At 44.1% G+C, this 18,680-nt stretch overlaps 1 protein-coding gene across 1 annotated transcript; it reads right to left on the reverse strand.

The window, feature by feature from the left end:
• Positions 1-1,857: 1,857 nt before the first annotated feature.
• On the reverse strand, positions 1,858-13,917 carry CNIH1 (cornichon family AMPA receptor auxiliary protein 1). The gene is made up of 5 exons (XM_004584836.3): positions 13,736-13,917; positions 9,891-9,959; positions 6,178-6,290; positions 4,950-5,093; positions 1,858-2,751 (listed from the first exon to the last, which is right to left on the reverse strand). The coding sequence occupies exons 1-5, from the start codon at positions 13,814-13,816 to the stop codon at positions 2,724-2,726; spliced, it is 435 nt and encodes a 144-aa protein (XP_004584893.1). The 5' UTR covers positions 13,817-13,917; the 3' UTR covers positions 1,858-2,723.
• Between the last annotated feature and the right edge of the window lie 4,763 nt (positions 13,918-18,680).

Raw genomic sequence — 18,680 nt, forward strand, 5'->3', positions numbered from 1 at the left:
CGGGCTCTCAGCTGCTTTCCAGCTCACACATGATGCTTCCTCCAGCCACCAACCTCATCAGACCCTAGACCAACAGGGCACCCAATCTTGGACTGTGACCCTCAAATCTGTGAGCCCAAGCAACTTTCTTTCTCTGCACAAAGCTTCTCGGGTATTTGCTTCAGGACAAAAAACCAACTAACACAAACTCCTTAATGGTAAATGGGCACATCGCCATGATACAATACTGCTACTCAAAAGAAGTGAGAAGTGCTAAATGACATTTACTATCTAAAAAAAAAATAATTATTTCAGAAGGGTCTGTCCTAGCATAGCAACAAGCTCTTGGAATAGATATAACCAATGTTACACTAGATGCAAAAAAATGGGCAAAAATGCAGACAGTTGTTTCAGAAGCTCTTAAAAGATCCAAGAGAATCACATATCACAAGTGATCAGGAGAAAAAGACAACAGTACCTCAATAAACAATTGTTGCTGCACATGGAACATCTCAGAGAAACTGAGAATTACAGATGCAGACCACGACTCAGCTGAATCTCCTGCAGGTGTGGCAGAGAGGCTGGACCTCCCCCGAACAGGACTGATGGATGTAACAAATTCAAAAAGGAGAAGAGCTAACAGATATTGCTGGAAGATAGTGTCTCCTTTCTGCTTTAGTAACAATTTCGTAACACACTGAGAGAGATAAGATAAAATCAATCACTTCTAATCACTTACATGCCTTGGAACTAACAACATTCCACTGCCACCTTTGAGGAATCAGCTGAGGACTACATTGAATTTTGGAAGCATGAGAATCTGCCTTTCAACCAGTAAGACTTGCATGAATCATGGGGAATATTCTGGAATAGGCTATTACAATGATGCCTGCTAAAATTTATAAAAGCAAACAGGAATTTCCTAAGAAAATGAGCAATATTACTTGGGAGAGGGAGACTACAGTAAGAGCCCGAGGAACCTATGTGGAATCTAGAAGACATGGCCAGGACTACTGGTCCCAAGTACTTTGTGAACAGGAAAGAAAAATGAGGAAGTGGGTACCCATATGACCCAGGAGCAGGGAGGAGGGGGGACAGACTAGAAACCGAAATGGCTCAAAGCAGAAATCCTTAGTGCCTAGCAGTGCTCAATGTGTAACTAACTGCAGGAACAATGAGTGAGTGGCCAGACTCTGCCAAGGCGGCTCTCCAGACGGTAAGACACAGGGACCTCTTCTCACTCTTCTAGTTCTACATCCTCCTCTTCAACAGCTACTCTACCCAGGGTGGAGATGTGTAATTCCTACAGCACTTTCTTTGCTAGAAGAGAATTAAACAGAGGAAGAGGTCCACAAGCACACCCATCAGCTCCCAAGATCATCATGGGAAGTTCCTGTACATCGATTTCCCTTCTTTGATACTCTGTTGAAGAAACTTTGGAAGCACACACACCATCTTCAGTCACCTAAACTTCCTCATCCTAAAGAAAGCATGAACATGCTTACCATAACCCGTAAGCTACAATTTATCTGCCTTACAAGCAGCAGCAAAATTCCAATTTACTAATTCCTTTTCCTTAAAAACAGCTGTTTCAGACAAAAAATTTGTGACACACTTTCAATGCCTTAATGCTTTTCAGCTGGTTAAGAGAAAGATGACATCTGTGTTATCATCATCAATGAACCTCACCAGACAGTAAGCGAAGGGAAGAAACTTGGGCCATCTGAAACCCTGTTTTTAGGTTGGACATGGTGTTTTCAAGGAAAACTACAATATAATACTCCACAGTTTTGTTTTTTCTAATGACAATAACATGTCTTTATTACAGATTTAAGTAGTTGCTACTTACAATCTTTGAAACAATGCGCTGAAAGTAAGTCTTAATTTCAGAGTTTTATTGTATTGCACTAAAGGAACAGCGGGGTGGTTACACAGCTTTTTCTCTCATTCCATTTTGAACAGCTAACATACTTGCAAATTCTTAAGAATATCTTTACCACCAGATTAGTACAGTAAGCATAACCAATTTCTTACTAATGTTTTACAAATAAAAACATTTAAAATAGCTTTAAATGCATTCTTCAAAAATAATTCAGCATATATTTTTTATATCATGTTCACTTATGCTTAAGAATTAAAGCAAGTATATTACTCTGATGGAACTATGGGAAAATCATTCATGCAATAGACAGGGATAATACTCAAATCAAAGGGAAAAATATCCCACTCTTATTTTTGTAAATGTATCCATAATCATCTACATGATAGATGAAGAAACCTGTGAAGTTTCCCACAAGTCCGATATACATTTTCACTTCATCAGAAGCACCTGATATCTACAGCTAATTTATAATCAAATTCATTTCAATAAAACCAAAATAAGCCCTACAAGTTCCTGTAATAAAGAAAAGTTTCAATGGACTAAGAACAGTCAGTAACTGACGCAATCAGTCAGAGAATTATAGCTGTTCCTTAAAGAGTGCAAGTTCAAACCTGTTGACACCAGAGGTAACATTTCATATTTATACTTAATTCCATTTAATTCTGTATCCGGGTGTAACATATGAAAACAGTCTTTCCACAATCCAAAAATGTGGAAGCATTTTAAAAATAAGGAGTCATTTTTAAAGTAACTTATCAGCTTCCATAGGCTACTCTTGGAAACAGGATCTTGCTGGAAGGAATCCCTTCATGTGGTAGCTTTTTGCATGCACTTAACTGGACCAATTCTTCGGCGTGTTGTTCTAAGAGCTCACCAACACATAGATCATGCTGTAAAGAGAAGAACTGTTAAAATGCATACAAAACTTCCAAAGCCTGACAACATGAGAAAGTTCAACCTACTTTACATTGCCAACTGGCAAGTGGGCGCATCCTATCACAGCACAGGAACAGACAGGCAGGCTTGCCAGTTGATTCAAATATGCATTCATGAACTTTCGCTCAGTACCTGAGCTGCAGCAGCCCCTGTTCCCTTTACAATGTTAGCAAGCAGGCAGTACATACCTAGGATCTACCTCAAAGTTCCTGGGGACCAGGGCTCAGAGAGGCAATTCAAATGCCTCAGTGCGATGCCTGGAGCAAAGACTCTAGCCAGGAGCAAGCATCTGTTGACAGCGCTCCCTCCCACACCCCATTGCGTAAGGCCCCATGCCAGCTCTTGCCCAGGCATTGCCTCACTTAACCCAAGCAATGCCAGGAGGCTGGCACTGCCATTATTCCCATTTAACAAAAGGAAATTGGCAACTGAGGCACATTTCCACCAACAAAAAAAACCCTAAGCAATAGCAACAGAAAACAAGGATAAGTCAGCAAAATAAATGGCAGTGAGCTTAGAACTTGGGCTTCAACCACAATGGCAATTCTACAGGAAGCATGACGGAAGAAGCACATGGGAGGAGACACAAGGCAAAGGGGGGAGCAAACTTGTTACACAATTCTAAAACACTATCCAAGTGCTTCCAAATCCGACTGGCCATTTTCCCACAACTGCCTACCTCCAGTTTTATCATTCATTCATTCATTCATTTCTTTTCTTCCTTTCACCAAGTTTGAGAGTTCTAAATACATGTTACAGAAACTTGGAACCTTTCAGAATCTATTCACTATCTTTGTTTAATATACAAGAAATACCTATAAAATTCTTTTTTACAGTGACAACCTCTAAATACATGAAAATGTCTTTCTTAAATTTCAATTATCTGGGCCCAGCACCATGGCCTAGTGGCTTAAGTCCTCGCCTTGAACACACCAGGATCCCATATGGGCGCCGGTTCTAATCCCAGCAGCTCCACTTCCCATCCAGCTACCTGCTTGTGGCCTGGGAAAGCAGTCGAGGACGGCCCAAAGCTTTGGGACCCTGCACCCGCGTGGGAGACCTGGACGAGGTTCCTGGTTCCTGGCTTCGGATCGGCACAGCACCAGCTGTTGCGCTCACTTGGGGAGTGAATCATCGGACGGAAGATCTTCTCTCTGTCTCTCTTCCTCTCTATATAACTGACTTTGTAATAAAAATAAATAAATCTTAAAAAAAAAATTTCAATCATCTTTATGTACAATGGAAATATGTGTAACAAACAGAAATGTGAACAGAAGCCCAGCACATGATACTTGACAGGCTTTCAGTGACAAAAAGGAAAGGTAACTGAAACTTCATTATTTCAAAAACTTCATCATATAGAGCTAACAGTTTTATATTGTGAAAATGAACTGGAGAGCTCAAATAGCTTAAAGAACCATGCTGCTTCCACACTTAACCATGACCTTGTCCAATTTCAACAAGCAGTCATTTTATGGCACAGACAACATACCAAGAGCAGAGGTTCTGAATGGCCCAAGGGGGGGTAATTCAGCAATGCCCAGAGACACTTCCGGCTGTTATGACTGGGGCAGGGCCACTACTTACAGGCCATCTGTAGAATCAGGGTACTACAAAACCTTCTGGACAGTTTCTCACTACATCAGCAGCACCAACGCTGAGAAAAGGTGACCACCACTGCCTGATCTCACTACCCAGGAAGGCAGAGTTCTTTCCTTCATTCAGCTCACACTAATCAAGCAAACTAGAGAAAAAAGGAGAGCATACAGTTTATGTAGAAGAGCGAGGGGAAAAACCAAGCACACCTCCAGAGAGGCACTGCAGCCCAGCAGAAACCCAAAGCCCTATCTCCCCAACACCATCACCTACCCTTGGACAACAAGCACCATCCTTTCCTGACTGTCTCTGAATATCAGTAATTAACAACCCAGATGCCAGCACTGCCAGGCACCAGGGGCCTGCTGGTTCAATCACCAGCACATGCCACATTCCATGGGATTTTACTGGTGTGCACTGTGCCACTGCCAGTCATCACTTCTCAGGACACCACGTTGTCCTTCAACTGGGACTCAAATGTCAGGAATGAAGGCCAGAATGCCTGCAAGTTCGGGAACACCAAAGCAAAAACATACTTTCATTTCTTTAAGCTTACCCATATAAGTAGTAAAAAAATGATAGAAGATAAAAAGCTAATTTGCACCATCCTTCTTTCTGACAATATGCTAGAATATCTGCATTCATGATGGTTGTGGGGTCATAGAGTCCTGGTCCACTCATCACCGGTCTACTCATATACCTGGAAGAAACACAGGCTGTTAGTCACTGGGAAAGCGCAGCAGGTCTTCAGCATGGGAGGGGGTTCTCCTCTCTGACATCAGCTGCCAGGAGAAACATACTGGCACTGTGGAAATTATTTTCATTTTACAAATAGAGCCCCCAAATGAGCCCAAAAGGGCAGATGACCAAGTTACTTAGCATTTTCAGAAATCAAAAAAAAAAAAAAAAAAAAAAAACCAGTAAAAATGAACTATGAATATTTTTTCAAACTTTAACATAATATTAGACTCAAAGAAAGGATGTCAAGAGAGCCAGTGCCGTGGCCAGTAGGTTAAGCCTCTGTCTGTAGTGCAAGCATCCCATATGGGCATGGGTTCCAGTCCAGGCTGCTCCATTTCTGATCCAGCTCCATGCTGGTGTGCCTCGGAAAGTAGTGAAGGATGGCCCAAGTGTTTGAGACCCTGGACCAGTGTGGGAGACCCAGAAGAACCTCCTGGCTCCCAGCTTCAGACTGGCTCAGTTCAGGCAGCTATGGCCATTTGGGGAGTGAACTGGCAGGTGGGTGTTCTATGTCTCTCTCCTCCTCTCTCTGTAAATCTGCCCCTCAAATAAAAATCACTAAATTTTTGGAGGGGAAAAAAAGGTGTCAGAATCCTTCACTCAGATATCTCAAATATACCCACTGACCTATCTGCTGCATCTCTCTCTTTCTAACCATGAAAACACTTCTTTTTGAACCTTTTCAGAGTCAATCAGAGACGTATCAATTTACAACTAAATGTTATGTCAGTAAGAACCTCCTGAACTCAAGGGCTAATAGCAGGGAGTTGAAGTGGAGCAGCCATGACACAAACAAGCATCCACAATGAATGCCAGCATAACAGGTGGTAGCTCAATGAATTGCACCAGAACTTACCCCTGTTCATGATACCTTTGCCTCTCTCTCCTCTTTTACTGTTACCCTGCCCTTCAAATAAGACAATCAATCTTTATAAAATAATAAATACCAACTAAGTTTTCATCTGCATTTAGGCAACTAACACAACTGTAGTACAATTTAAATGTTAATTAGAAAAAACATTAAAAGTATATCTAAGTATTACCTCCAAATATGGTATGCCAGGAGGGGCATGTTGAGACCCAGTGTAAGCCATTCTGCTGCACAAAGAAACATGACACAGAAGAAAGCATGGATGAGGTACTCTGGCAGTACAAGCTGGAAGAGAAACACAGGCCGTTATGTGAACGCCACGACAGTCAGTAGCAGCTACTCTGGAAGATAGGTGGCAACCAAGCTTCCATAGGGAAACTCCCTCTTTCCTTAGAAACAGAAATGAACAATGCCTCTGACTTTCAGTTCTTCATTTAACTTTTTACCAAAAGCAGGACTACGAGCAAACTGATGAAAAGATGCACCTTGTTATAAAAGAATTAAGGCTTAGAATTTAAAACTAACCTCTTCAAAGCAACAGGTAGATTCACACAAAGTTACCACCCAGAATGTTCAGCTAGTTACTAATAGGTTGGAATACTTTTTCATCCCACCACTCAATAATGATAAAAATATCAAAAAATGAGGTATCTGATCACATGCAACATAGAACACACACAAAAAAAAATCCACAAAAACAAAACTCCCCTTTGGAAGTCTTCGCGTTAGTGTTTTTAAGCCTTTAACAGAAACCAGGAAAGCTACATAGACAGTATTTGGCAAACCACATCACATTACCACAAGTCATTTGTCAATGGAAAGCATCAGCCAGTACCCTCAGCACAGAGGGGAGGAGCACTAAGAAGCACAAATGCCAACAAAGTGCCTTCTGCAACGTAGGAGGGAAAAGACTGGGTTCTTAACCATGACAGTGGAATTGTGAAGGCCCCTGAGTTCTCATTCTTCCATGGCCTTTATTATTCTTTATGTCTTGTCTGCCAGCCAAACACTAGGGATACAACTTCAAACCAGCGGACACGCAGAACTCAAAACCTTTCAGTAGGAGGCAGTGTTAAGTGAAGAAAAGCTGATTTAAGGGGAAAAAATGGCTTCTATAAAATGACCAAGAGTTCAAGCTCATTATCTTTTCATCCCCAAGATTTCAGTCTAATCACCCTGTTAAAAATATCAAAACCCTTCCATGACAAGTTTAACCAAAGAATCCTGAACAATTTACAGCTGTAAAGCCAGTTTTCCAAGTTTATTTCAACCCAAGTTCAAACCATGTGACTCAACTTCAGCAGATCCTCCCAAAGGGCAAACAGTAGCTGGAGAAACAATTACATTGCAGACTGAAGCCTATATTCTGTACACTCAAAGTAATTTTCCCAACTTAGACCTCTTCAACTTTATGGCAAATACTACTTTAGAGGAAATCCCAGTAAAAACCAACTAAACTATACCACCAGCCAGATACTGTCTACAAAATCAAGCAACAAGGTCAACTCTGCAGCTGTAAATGGAACCTTTGAACCAGCCTCTATGGAAGCTCAGTGACCACAACCAAGACCATTGAAGAAAAGTACACATTTCACTAGGGTTCCACTTGAGCTGAAGTTTACATTACAGGGTTTTCTTAAAGAAACAGGAAGCACACATAATTAAAACCAATGAAGTCAGCCAATCCAAACTGTTATACAAAGAATTAATCTCATCCTTCCAAGACTAGGGTTTAGAAAGGGAATAATTTTGCGATTAGCATCATCCACACTGCTCTTACATGCTTATTTTTGTAAGAATGCTAAGGTAAACTCACCAGTTCTAATAACCGACTACATCCAAATGTCCTCCCTTCTCAAAAACAAGCCCAGGGACACATCTTATGCAGTCCTCCCCACTCTTCAGGGATAGGATGGCCCATTGGGTACCACCACAGTGATTCTACTTAGGAACTCAAGTTCACATACCAGGTAATATCCAGGAAAAAGACCTCATGCAAACGTGGCTGAAGTGGCAGCACTCAAGCATGCAAAATGCAACACTCTCCTGTTCAAGTTCACATTTTAAAAAATTAAAGCAGTTGTCTTCCCCCATACTTTGGCAGAACTGTCGAAACACACACTTCAATAGGGAAAACTGTCAGATGCCCTGCTGCTCAGCCAACGGTCAGCATCCTGGCCAGGGCAATCCGAGCCACCACACCAGGGCCGTCCTTACCCCACAGCATCAGGAGGCTGGCACGCTCATCCATCAAGCAAAGCCAGGAATCTAGCATTGCAATCAGGCTGCCTGGGTTCAGGGTCCAGTGCTCTCTTAGCTGCAGAACCCTGAGCATCATGCTGGACCAGAGTGTCAGAGGCTCACCAAGCCATCCTCACACTCTCCCACACTCACAATGAAAATATACCCACCTCTGAGGATTGGGTGTGAGAACGCTACCCCAAAAAATCCAGGGAAACCACTAAGCACACAGCCTCATGCCCAACAAAGGCCTTGTCTGACTGCAGTTACTATTCTCCTCATCGGTGAGTTATTCACAGCAATACAGAGCCAAAGAGCAAAGAACACGATTAATTCCAGCATAAAACCTCATTTCCTGGTAACAACTGATTTCAATAACTAAAAATCTAGATTTCTTTTTTACAATGACCACAGCTGCTAAGTTAATAGTTTTCATTGTACCTACATCAATTTTTTTCTAATAGTTCTCAAAAGGCAAATCAGAAACTAACCCAGCATTCATTCTTACCTCAGAAGCAATTATTAAGTTGCAAACTCACCAAGTCAGACCCTGCCAGTGTGCTGAGTGTACCAGACTGCACAAATTTCTCTTACTTAAGTAATTTGTTTAAAAACAGAATTGCTCTATTCTCCTTGAAAACATAGTTGCTTTTTTCTTCCTGCTTCTGATTTATTTATGAACTAGGGGACAATCTTCCTAAGTCAAGTTAAAATAATAGAATAAATAAAACCTCCAAACAAATGGAGCCCCAAGATCACAACTTAGTATAAAACAGGTAGATCTGTCTGCCTGAGAAACTTAAGAGTGGACACACACTAGAAATAACTATGTGGACACTGAAGACAAATTTGCTTGCTATAAAGTACTGGCAGCCTAAGTCCACAACACAATTACCTCAAGATTCTAGAATCCAAAAATAGAGCCATCCACCTGAAAGGTTCTGGGAAAGCATGAATTGAAGACCGCCTCTGGTAAAGAACGCACATACCCAGAGACAAACCAAAGGGCGGCAAAGATGCCGCTTGCCCACCACCTCGCAACAAGTCACAACTTAAGATTGAGCTCTACTGATGTCACTTCATGCTAACCAACTTTCAAACACTGTACCAAATAAATTAACACAGCAGTGCCTATGGCTATATTAAAAAAAAAAAAAGGCATAAGCATTTAACAGCTTTCCCTACTGGACTGAGCCAGCAAGCAAACATTTGCATAAAAATATGGAATTTCATGAAATCATAAACCTCAACAGGCATATGAACAGGCACACTGAACAGAACCACACAAATACAAATGCCCTACCCTCCCCATGAAATGAATGCGGTATCAAAGCATTAAACTGAAAAGCAGTACACACCTTTAGTGCAATTTTGACTCTTTTAATCTTTTTGACCTTTTCAACTGTCTGGCCGACAATGTAGAAAGCAGATTGAAGAATGTTAGTGTGACAGCTGACAAGATCACCAGCGGATTAATAACAGAACAGTCAAGCACAGCAGAAAAAACAGAACTTTTTAAAAATTCTGCCTATTTCAAAAAGCACAAATATATCATACCATTGGGATTATAATTTTCACAATTATTTCAAGGTAAAAGCAAATACATTTTGAAATTCTAAAGATAAATCCTACATTGTAACTTACAGGATTCAGGGTATTACACTGGTCTATAGGATTCTTGTAATCGGTCTTCAGCTCATCAAATGCTATAATCTAAAATGAAATTACAACAGTCAGGACCTTCATAAAAAGCAATAACAAACCTATCCCATCATCATTGAATCATTATTGAATCGAGTTAATATCTTAAAAAGCGAAACCAACATAACTGTAACCAATTTACAGTAAACTCAACACAAACTACTAGCAAGAACCACAGAAACCAGATTACAAGAAGTGAGAACACGGTTATGTCATCATCACTACAATTATGTGGGATACTGAAATAAAGACCTTCAAATTTCCACTTCTTAAATGCCATTTTCTTGTGTTTTCTATTTGGGATATTCTAACCCCCAACCTATACAGTTATTTATCCAAACTCCTCTTTATCCTAAAAAACCCCTCTTCCTACAGATCAACCACTCCTTTTTTTAAAAAAAATGATTTATTTATTTTTATTGCAAAGTCAGTTTTACATAGAGGAGGAGAGACAGAGAGGAAGATCTTCTGTCCAATGTTTCACTTCCCAACTGCGCTGAACAGAAGCCATGATTCCTGTAGGTCTCCCACGCGGGTGCAGGGTCCCAAGGCTTTGGGCCGTCCTCGACTGCTTTCCCAGGCCACAAGCAGGGAGCTGGATGGGAAGTGGAGCTGCTGGGATTAGAACCTGCGCCCATATGGGATCCCATCGCTAGCTGCTAGGTCACCGAGCCGGGCCTAGATCAACCACTCTTAGTAGGTTTTCCAAACTGCCTTGGGCAAAAACAAGGGCGTCCTCCTGCACCCCTGTAGGCGGCAAGGGGCTACCTCTCCCTGCTGGAGTTCCTAGCCCTGGAGCACAGCACTCTCCCTGTACCTAGGGGAAAAGGGCCAGACTTCACTGTCTCGCCATGTCCTGCCCTGGCCACAGCTCTCCGGGAGACACCAGAGCCGGACTTGTGGTTTGTTCCCGTTGGGTTCCACATACATCTCTTTCCAGGCATGTTTTTGTTCACTCTCTGCAAAACAATGCCTTTAACTTGACAGGTTACCAGAATACAGACCTTTGAAGTGAAAATGTACTAAGAATCAAAAACAAGGGCCACACAAGGTATCAGGCGAAAAGCAGCTGCTGCCACTGACTATCCTGGGAACGCTGCACCGCCTCACGCTTCCCCCGCTGGGGTGTGAATGGCAGCTTTATGGGTGAGACAGCACTATTCCATACTGTCAGTAATCAGCATTTCCAGCTTATAACATGCTTATTTCCCTGCTAATATTCCCAGTTTAATTAAAAGAGGGCGGGCTCTAAATTTCTTTCATGTTTATAAAATGAACCAATCTGACTTTTTGTCAAACTCAAAAAAAAAAAAAAAAAAGAAATGAAAATAATTACTCAATGTAATCTTAAGGAGAACCAAGATTTTTATTCTATTCACTATTTTGTCCCAGGACCTAAAACATAAAATCATGCCCAGAACATATCTGTCTTCAAAAAACATGTATTGGATGGGGGGGGGGCTGTAAACAACACTGGAGTTTCGTTTTGGGGCTTTTTTTTTCCTTTTCTTTTTAGAAAGGGCAGTATCCATCAAGAGATTTTCCTTTGCTAACAGCCCCTAAGGCAAATAAAAGACAAAACCATTAATGTGAAACCAGAAGATGCTGACGTCTGATTACAGGGGAAATGATTAGCAATCTGCCATTACTGTGATTAGTTCCAATGCAGTTTAGTTGCAAAGTTCAAGACAGGCACCAGAATCACAATAAAACAATTACTTGCCTACAACAAGATGCAACTTAAAAAGCAAAGTGCAAAACTTATCTTTAAAACTATTCTTTTTATTGGGCATTTTCTATAGGTGACTTGCACGAGCCTTTTGCGTTTGAGGCCGGGTGTGTTTCTGTTCGAGGGGCCTAAGCCCTCCTCCGAGATAGTGCAATTCAAATCTGCAGTGTGGCTGAGCAGAGATGCTCACAAGACCGTCCACAAAAAGGGACAATACAGACAAATCTCTCAAGATGCCAAGGAAAGAACCGAGGAGATCTTATAATCCAACACAGTTCTAAAGGGGACTTCTGCAGCTTTGGCTTTCAAATGACCCAGGCTCTCAGGCACGCAAGACAAAGAGATTTAACCAGATGATAATGTCGGCAAAAAAGCCCCTAGCACAACCCACCCGAGTCCTGGCTGCCTGTGAGGGAGACTCGGAAGCTTATACTCGAACTCTCAAAATGAGTCTCCTGAAATCTCCCTGGGAAATAAAACCTCTCACTGCATGGAGGATATAAAATTTTAAATTACATGTTTATTTAGAATTGTCTCGGAAAGGAAGTCTGAACTAATCAACCCCTAAGCACAACCTCTCGGCTAACCAAGCACAAAATCTGAACTAAGCTGAGGCACTTTTTTTTTTAATTTCTTAACAGGACTTCAAATTCTCTACTTCCCCCAGTCATGCATTTCAAAGCTGAAGCTACCCTACTCACTTTTTAAATTAAAGTGCAGCTCAGGTTTTCCATAAGCTGATCACAATGTGGTTCCCAAAGGTAAAAACGTGCCCTTCCGAGAAATCTCCCTCTTGTCTAGCAAGGGGGGTGGGGCACTGAGTCAGCAGCAGGTGCCTGGAAGCTCCATACCACTGTGCATCAGAGGCCCATGAAAAGCCAGGATGGTTTCTGCGCCTCCCCTCTCCCCTTTACCTATGTATCCCTCTTTGCCTCAACCAGCCTCCCATGCTCTACAAGTTGCCACTTTTAAGGCAACAGTCACTTCTGAAAGTTCCTCACCTACCGATGCCAGCCCAGGATGTAAGGCACTCATCACAGGTCCTGGCAGTGTTTCCTAACAAATCCCGTTACGAAAATGCCATCATTCAAATGAAGAACAGCATTCTAGAAAGCACTGGAATACGGGGAGGACGGGAGGAAACTAAGACAAACTTTCCTTGGAAGCCGACTGCCACATGGCTCTCGGAACGCCTCTCACTCCATGCTACAGAAATACAAATCTGTATTGTTTTAATTCTCTGGTAGAACCGTCACAGGGAACGTAAGCCTGTCTCTTTAAGGGTCCACTAAAGATGTGCTTTTCACATCTTAGGGTGATGGGGTGGGGGGGGAGCGCATGACGCAAGTACGAGAAACAAAACTGCCCCAGGGCAACTTAAGGTTTCTGAGCATTTTCAAAACCTCATGAAAACGCCCTATAACTAAGACCAGGCAGGCATAAATTATAGACAGAGTGGCTCAGAGGCCAAATCGACGGGCGGTAACAGCAAGGTTTAGCGGCAGAAAGCTGTGAGAGGCAGTCCGCTCTGCGCCCAAGTTCACAAAAACAGATCCCCAGGCTGGGGAGAAAAAAACAAAATGCAATTCTCTCAGAAGAAAAAAAAAAATCAAGTGCCGCAAAGTTCAGTTGCAAACGCCTCTGTAACTATCTCAACCTTGGCTGCACGCCTGCGGAAACCCTAAAAGGCAAATCCACCCAACTTCACGCCGAGTGCGGACATCCTTGAGGAGCCAGGGGCTGCGCGGGGCCCCCCGTGCCGGACCAGCGAGGCGCTGTCCCCGCAGAGCCCGGCGCGCTGGACCGCGGTCGCCCCACCCCGCCACGGAGGAGCAGCGGCGCGCGCGGCCTGCGCGTCCTCCGGGCGACCCCCGGGCCCGGGCTGGTTCTTCTCCCGCAACCTGCAGCCAAACCCCCCTGGGGACCTCCGGACGCTGCGGCGCGCGCGGCCTCCGCCCCATCCCGCGGCGCGCTGACCGCCGGCCCCGGGCGACAAGAGGCTGCGCGACCGCCTCGCCCGCCTCGCCACCCCCGCCGCCACCCCGGCCCCGCTACTCACGTGCCAGATGGCGAAGAAGATGAGCGCGGCGGTGAGCAGCAGCGCCAGCATGTAGCAGAAGGCCGCGAACGTGAACGCCATGGCCGGGCCGGACGAGCTGGGAGCGGCGCCCGGGCCAGCGGAGAAAGGCGGCGCACAGCCCTATGGGTAAAACCATTCACTTCCCCCCGGGCCGCAGCCACGACCGCCGCCGCGGTGCCCGCCTCCCAGCGCGCCTGCGCACCACGGTCGCCGCGCCGGCGCCCTCTCATGGCTGGAGGTGGCATCGCACTCATATTGGCTGCACAAATTGGGTGTTTTTCCTTGGTCTATTCTCTGAGTGAGTAACTTATTGAGCGTCCAGTTTTTCCCAGGTAACGTACCTGGGAAACAAAACTCTGTCGAAACTAAAGATCCATGGGTACTCTCTCCACCCTTTTTTTTAAAAGATTGATTTTATTTATTTGAAAGGCAGAGTGACTGGAAAAGACAGAGCTCTCCCATCCTCTTGGTCTTTCCCCAGCCGGGTGCAACAGCTAGAGCTGGAGCAGCCCAGAGCTCCATCCGGGTCTCCCTCACAGGTAGCCAGGACTTGGGTGGATTGAAAGCTTAGCGCTGGCGTCTTGAACCAGCACTCTGACACAAGATGCCAGTGGCAACCAAATAAGGCCACAGCAGAGACACCCTCCCTTCTATAATTTTTGGTTGTTTTATTTCTTTGTGTTGTTGGCTGCAACCCATTAAATGGATTGAGCACCTATTAACTGTTACTGATGGAAGTGGAAATCACCAAAGACTTTAAGTGTGAGAAGGACATCTTTAGCATTAACGATCACTCTTACTAGTAAATTGTATTTAAAAGGATCTTTTCGCTGCTGCCTAACAGAACATTGCACAATGAGGGAATTTTTCTATTCCTCTGATGTTCAACGCAGTAGCCACAAGGCACCTGTGACTCTTGGATCTTGCCATACACCAAGTATGCTTGAGGAATGGAAATCTAAGTGTGACATCTTTACAGTTAACTGAATTAAAATAGCCACCTTGGCTAGTAGCTACCAGATTAGCATAGGTCTAGACTACCAGGATTATATGGCACCTCTGAACACTGCCAACGTTATTTTTTTCCCATATAAACGGAGGCTTGTGCCAGACAAAGAGAACTGCAGGGCATACTGCAGCCCTACTGAGCTGTGTGTGGTGTACAAACTGCCAGACTGTGCACGGTGAGCCTGATTAGGAACATGGAGAACTAGAACCTGGAGGCCCGGAACAATGGTCCAGGCAAAGCTGCTTTGGGTCTGCGTTGGAGCAGAGGAGGCTGCGATGGGAAGGAGTGAGTGTGTGTGCTGGCATTTGAGTGATCAACAGGGCTGACTGATGGGGGGCCATTATGGGGAAAAAAGAAGGAGGCAAAAAGGCAAACAGAAGCAAAATAAAAGGCAACATGGACTGTGCTTGTGCAGGAGAACTCAGTCTAACGAGCCCGGGGAAAGAGACTTGCAGAAAACTGTTGATGCCAAGCTATGAGCTCCTGCCCCCTTCTTCTGGATCAAGGGCCAGGAACATCTGGCCCCATAGGCCTAATGAGGCCTGCAAAGGCATTTGTTCTGGCCCTGCAAAGCCAACCACAGACGAGACCCAAAATTCAATCAATCCAGGAGCTTTTTTATAGCTACATACATTTGTATTAATTGAATCATAATCATAACATAAATCTTGAGGGACAAAGAACTTCCTTGTAGGCTAGACAGGATCTGTGAAGACCATGTGCTCCTTGTTAGCTGCCAGCACCTGCTGACCTATGTTGCAGTAACTCATGGGCAGGCAGTGCCAGGCAGGCTGAAGGCACACATGTTGCTAAAGTGTTAAGGTACTGTAGCAGAGCTACGGTGATCTGGTGAGGATGAGCTCATTTGCTGTGTTGTTGATGACACTGCCTCCAATGACTGACACAATTCTGGGCCTTTTCAGTAACTCCAATCCAACCCCTATTGACATGCCTATGGTCAGCCTTACAAACACAGAATCTCAGATGAAGATTAAGGAAATTACACCAAAAAACACATGAATCAATGATACCAACAATGGACTTTTTTTTTTAAATCCAGGAAGCAGGATTAGACTAGTGACCAATGCAAAAGGATCACATCTCTGGCCACACACATCCCGGAAGGTTGTCTGATCTTGAATGGCATCAAGTTCAGAACTTGAACTGACAACCCACAAACGGTGACTACAAAGAAAAGTTGACCAGAGTGTCGATCTTTCCAAGAGACATGGAAAAAGGATTTTTGGTTGTTGTTAAAGTCCAAAGCAAACCTGCATGCCAACTTGGAAGCGATGTGGCAGCAATAATAAGGAAAGCCAATTTGGTGTGTCACTACTGCTCAGCCCTTGCTAAGCTTAATAAACTGGGAGGATGAAGGGGGCACTTCAGCTGAGTTTGGAATCACCACAAGCTACTTTCACGAGACCTCCTGTGCAAGAGATGAAGTTATTCAGACAAGTTACGGAGTGAGCTAGCTGATTACCAAGAAGCTGAGGCCTCCTGTGCTGAGCACAGCTTGTGAAACACTGCATGTGGGCCAGTGCCAGGTTTCAACAGGCTAATCTTCCACCTTCAGGTGTCAGCATCCCATATGGGCACTGGTTCATGTCCTGACTGCTCCACTTCCCATCCACCCCCCTAACTGTGTTCTGGGAAAGCAGCAGAAGATGACCTAATGCTTTGGAACCCTGCACCTGCTTGGGAGACCCGAAAGAGGCTTCTGGCTTTGGATTGACTCAGCTGTAGCCAGTGAGCCATTTGGGGAGTGAACCAGCAAATGGAAGATCTCTCTCTTTCTCTTTCTCTCTCTCTCTCTCCTCTCTGTAAATCTTCCTTTCAAATAAAAATAAGCAAATCTTAAAGAAAAAAAGACGAAAGACCACATGGTGGCAAAGTACAATTGCTGCAGGATGCAGGTGTGTCTCAGGATCATCTCAGATCTGATGACTTTCTTAGTACAAGAGACCGAAAATTTTGCAAGAGATTTGCAGTTTTTCTTCCTGACTTGTGACAAAACAATGGAAATAATAACTACTGTTCAATGGAGCATTTTCCTTCCTGGGATGACTGCAGCCTTTCACACATGAGAGAAACTGCTGTCCCTGGAAGCCGTGATGGGACTGCCAGAGGTGAGCACTTGTTTGACAGGCTTCTTTATCACTGAACAGAACTCGAGCGAACATCTGGAAAGTGAATTGGCCTTATGACAGGTTTGGGTGGTTTGCAAAAAGAGTTCATTGCATTTGCTAAAAAATGAAATAATACATCTTTTTTTCCTGATCCAAATGATTTAATTATGTACCACTCCATGGCACCATGCACCAAGAAAATCTCCTGAGTACACTTGTTGGGGCTCAACAAGGGGATGTCAGTTAAGGATTTATTGAATGCAGCTGACTGAGTGTGGTGACTGTCACTGTGAAGTGTGGTGGCTGAGTGATGGGAACATGGCCATGAGATATGACGAACTGTGGGAGGAAGTCAAGCAGTTGATGAAGATGAAAGGAAGATGTGTTGGGGAACTCAGTGATGGCCAGTGGCTGTGGGATCCCACATCACCAGGAACCTCACAGAGCCAAACGTCAAGCAGCTTTGCGGCTTCCTGCTTTCAAATGCAAAATCATTCAAGCTAAATGAAGGCTGTGGAGCACACAACTTAAAAGGAGCAACATGGTGCATTTCCCCACGCTGGAAGGACAGAAACCTCCCATGACACTTGAATGTGCCATGAATGAGTCAAGCTCATGGAGATATTTAATGGGAGATTTTAGCACAGGAAAAGGAGGCAGACAGAATTGAGCATCTTTGCTGCGCCCTTCCATGTGGAACCAGCTAATGTGTCTGATCTTCTACAACGTGAACTCTTTCAGCTATAAATTGATGATGAGCTGAAAGCAGGTGAATAGAATGTAAGCCTCCCGTTAGGAGACATACATTGCAACAGGCAGCTGTGGTCACCAGAACTCAACTGCTGCAGATACTTTTCAAAATGTGCCACCGCGAATTGACTGCGCTCCAGACTGACCCACTGAAAAGCAGTCATGAGCAGGAACATCACTGATGCTGCCTGACAGGCACACTTCACCAAAGAGGGAAATCTCCAACCATCACATTAGGGGTGAGTTAATTACGATATTTTACCAGATCTAGGAGACTAATACTGAAATTGATCATTTTATATGGCCTGTAAATGATGTTATGAATATCCACATGGCCCTTTTCCCAACCCTGTTCTAAACACAGCAGAAGATGGCCCAAATATTTGGACCCTTGCCACGTGTATGGGAGAGCTGGATGGAGTTCCAGGCCCCTGCATTCAGCCTGGCTCGGTCCTGCTGTGGTCTTCATTTCAGGAGTGAATCTTGAAAACAATCTCTCTCTCTCTTTCTCTAAATCTGACTTTCAAATAAAAATAAGTAAACCTTCAAAACTATTTTATTAGTCGAAAGGCAGAGTAACAGCGAAGAGCGAAAAGGATGCACACACATACACACAGAGAAGGACCTTCCAACTTGCTAGTTCATTCCCCAAATGGTTACAATGGTTGTTACTGGGTCAGGTCAGTGTCAGGAGCCTGGAACTTCAGCCGGGTCTCTAATGTGAGTCTGAGAAGCTCAAACACTTTGGTCATTTCTAATGAGAGAGAGAGAGATCTTCCATCTGCTGGTTCACTCCCCAGATTCCAGATGGCTACAATGGCTGGGGCTGATCCAAAATCAGGAGAGCCTGGAGCTCCATTCCAATCTCCCACTTGGGCTATCTCCCTCTGTCTTCCCAGGTACAATAGCAGAGAGCTGGATCAGTAGCAAAGCAGCCAGGACTCCAGTCACCCAGTGCTGTAATATGGAATGTTGACCTTGCAGGTGGACACTGTGCCCAGAGACATTGTCCATACTTCTCCGGAGGAGGTGCAGA

Source organism: Ochotona princeps, chromosome 6, assembly GCF_030435755.1.
Source record: "Ochotona princeps isolate mOchPri1 chromosome 6, mOchPri1.hap1, whole genome shotgun sequence".
In the NCBI taxonomy this organism is placed as follows: Eukaryota; Metazoa; Chordata; class Mammalia; order Lagomorpha; family Ochotonidae; genus Ochotona; species Ochotona princeps.